This window comes from Anopheles darlingi, chromosome 2 (assembly GCF_943734745.1).
Source record: "Anopheles darlingi chromosome 2, idAnoDarlMG_H_01, whole genome shotgun sequence".
In the NCBI taxonomy this organism is placed as follows: Eukaryota; Metazoa; Arthropoda; class Insecta; order Diptera; family Culicidae; genus Anopheles; species Anopheles darlingi.
Genome location: NC_064874.1, coordinates 34,214,403 through 34,216,902, shown reverse-complemented (window position 1 = coordinate 34,216,902; position 2,500 = coordinate 34,214,403). Strand labels below are relative to the sequence as shown.

General features: G+C 43.0%; 1 protein-coding gene across 1 annotated transcript in view; it reads right to left on the bottom strand.

The window, feature by feature from the left end:
- LOC125951935 ((E3-independent) E2 ubiquitin-conjugating enzyme) overlaps positions 1 to 2,500 on the bottom strand; it is a 7,746-nt gene that overhangs the window by 1,657 nt on the left and 3,589 nt on the right. The window contains exons 3-5 of the mRNA XM_049681089.1: positions 1,927 to 2,500; positions 1,628 to 1,849; positions 1 to 1,543 (exon numbers count right to left, since the gene is read on the bottom strand). The exon at positions 1 to 1,543 is cut by the window's left edge and continues 1,657 nt beyond it; the exon at positions 1,927 to 2,500 is cut by the window's right edge and continues 2,311 nt beyond it. Coding sequence (XP_049537046.1) covers positions 1,320 to 1,543; positions 1,628 to 1,849; positions 1,927 to 2,500 — 1,020 coding nt within the window. The 3' untranslated portion in view covers positions 1 to 1,319. The remainder of the gene's footprint in view (positions 1,544 to 1,627; positions 1,850 to 1,926) is intronic.

The window sequence follows — 2,500 nt, the reverse complement described above, 5'->3', positions numbered from 1 at the left end:
CTACTATGCTTTCAATGACTTCCTGACATTTATCCTTCAGTTTTTCGCTCTTTTGTTTCGTTTTAGAATAATCTTTTCAAACTTTGTTTTTTTTTCTTTTAATTCCGTTCTTTGAATTCTTTTCATTCATATCTTCTGTAAGCCGAATATGACCATTACGGTCAATTATTGTTCATTGTGCATTTTCCCTTGCACTGCTAATTTGTTTTATTCTCTTTACAGATTTCCTCCTTCCCGTGCAGGCTCCCTTTTTGATTACATCTGTCGCTTAATCTTACCATCCTGTATGCTGTTTTACTAACACACTGTAGATTTTTAATTGATGCAAAGTAGGCACGGCATTTACGACACATCACGTATCATGCGATCTAATACGATTTCTTTATCGCCCACATTTAGCATTTGATCAATGTGTCTTACTTCTTGTATTGCGAGTTGCACTGTGCTTATCGTTGAGCATATTAACATAAAGGTGAAAGCGATTACAACCGCAACAATACATAATTTGCTATAAAGCGGAGCGATAGATCATCAAACCGTAAGGAAAGGGAATAAATGTGCTAACAAAATGGATTGCCATGACAGAACTATCCATACTTAGTAATAATAATCTTCATGAGTATGATATGTGTAAACTAGGAACTAAGAGTCAACCATTTCAACCACACCGTGACCGTAAGCTTGGCGTGAAAAAATGTGCGTAAGTTGATAGAGCAAACCCATCAACGATGAAACGCATATCATGATACTAGCTCAAATATTGTGCGTGTGATGGTAAACGAAAGATTTTTTTGATTCATTTTCGTTCTAGAGCAAACTTTTAAAGCTGTAGCATAATCAGTAATAACATATAATTCAAGATGCTTCAAATAAATTATTCCATGTATAGCTTCAAGCAGAGATCTCTAACAACTGGCTAAATAAATATAAACTAAGCCGATTTTGTGTATGAAAGTTGATCTAGGAAAATGTGTCCCAAACCAATTTCTTACCTAATGCGATTTTAAGAAGATCTCAACTGACAATAACTACGCCCCTCGACCACCCCTTAGTGGACGAGCATCAGAAGATTTTATGTGAAGCGCGTAATCCATGGCCGTGAAGTGTAGTGCATTGTTTTTATTTTTGGGACAAACATCCCAAAAATAACATTCGGTTGCAAAACACCCTAAAAACTATGCTGATGGAAGAAGTAGCACAACAGGCTTCATAGCAGTAGGAAGCACAAACCACATTTGTGTGACTAATATAAAGATGACCAAGGCAACGGTCACCAAAACCACTTAGCGGTTGTCTTGGCTATCCCAGGTGCGACTCAACTACTGTCCAGCGGTCGGCAGCTGTTGCAATTGCTTTTGGAATGTCTCCAGCAAACCAATAAGTGTTAGGCAAAAACCACGGCTAGCCGGAATGAGAGGAAAGTCGGGTTCCGCCACAGAGTCTCCATTGACCGCTTGCGTTACACTATCTACCTTGGTGCTTGACGTACATGTGTTGCCAGTTGATTGAGATTCAGGAGGTGTGGGTATATCACCTTGCTCACCTAAAAAAACAAAGAAAAATGAATGAAAAAGGCAAACCTTTACTATGAAGAGAAATATTCATTACTAGGCATCGGATGCCATACCTTTCTCGTCTGAAGTGCTTGCTCGACGTTGGAAATCATTAGACATTTCCATCCAGGATTTGATGCGTTGATGCATGGCTTGCCCCGACGTTCGGAAATGTGACAAAATTTCCTCTCGAAACAGTTCCGGAGGATTCGACATCAGTTTTGTCATCGATTGTAGCAGCTTCAACAGCACCATTTCGTTGTACATACGAGAATTTTCTTTTCCCTGCTGGGAGCCTATGATAGTGAGAAAAGTGGACGTAGCCAGTTTACAATATTTAGAGTTTAGAAATACGAAGGATGATCCCACTCACCTCGTAGCTTTTCATAGCCAGCCTCGTTGTAATACGGTTCCGCCACCAAGATAAGCCCCTGGATGGATACAATGACCTGCAACAGCGTACTGGTAGAGCTCCAGAGCTCCGAGCCACGACCGGACCACGTGCCAAGCAGTGAAACGCACACTTTACCATCCTCGTACAGGTTAGGGTTCAATCGATCGCTACAGTAGCTGATGTAGTGGCAAAGCGGAGGCTTCCGGGGATAGTCCAGCCCGAGTTGCACATCGAACAGGAACAGTCCGCCTTCGTAGGGTGTCCTCTTAGGACCCTCAATCATGACGCTCAGCAGATCGAGCCGATCCTCGAAGCTACGCACCCACACCCCCGGTGGCAATCCCGTTCGCAGTAGCCAATGTTCTCGCTGAACAGCTTTGTAAAAACTTTGGGCATTGCTCGTCTGGAAGACCGTGAGATGGTACTTGTGCGAGGTTGGCGCAGATTCAAGAATCTGGAAACGCTCCGGTGGTACCTGCTCCGCCGCTGGTAACGCAACTTCACTACCCTCCACCTGCGTCGGCGTCGTCACTTCGGATGGTGCCTCGGGCGA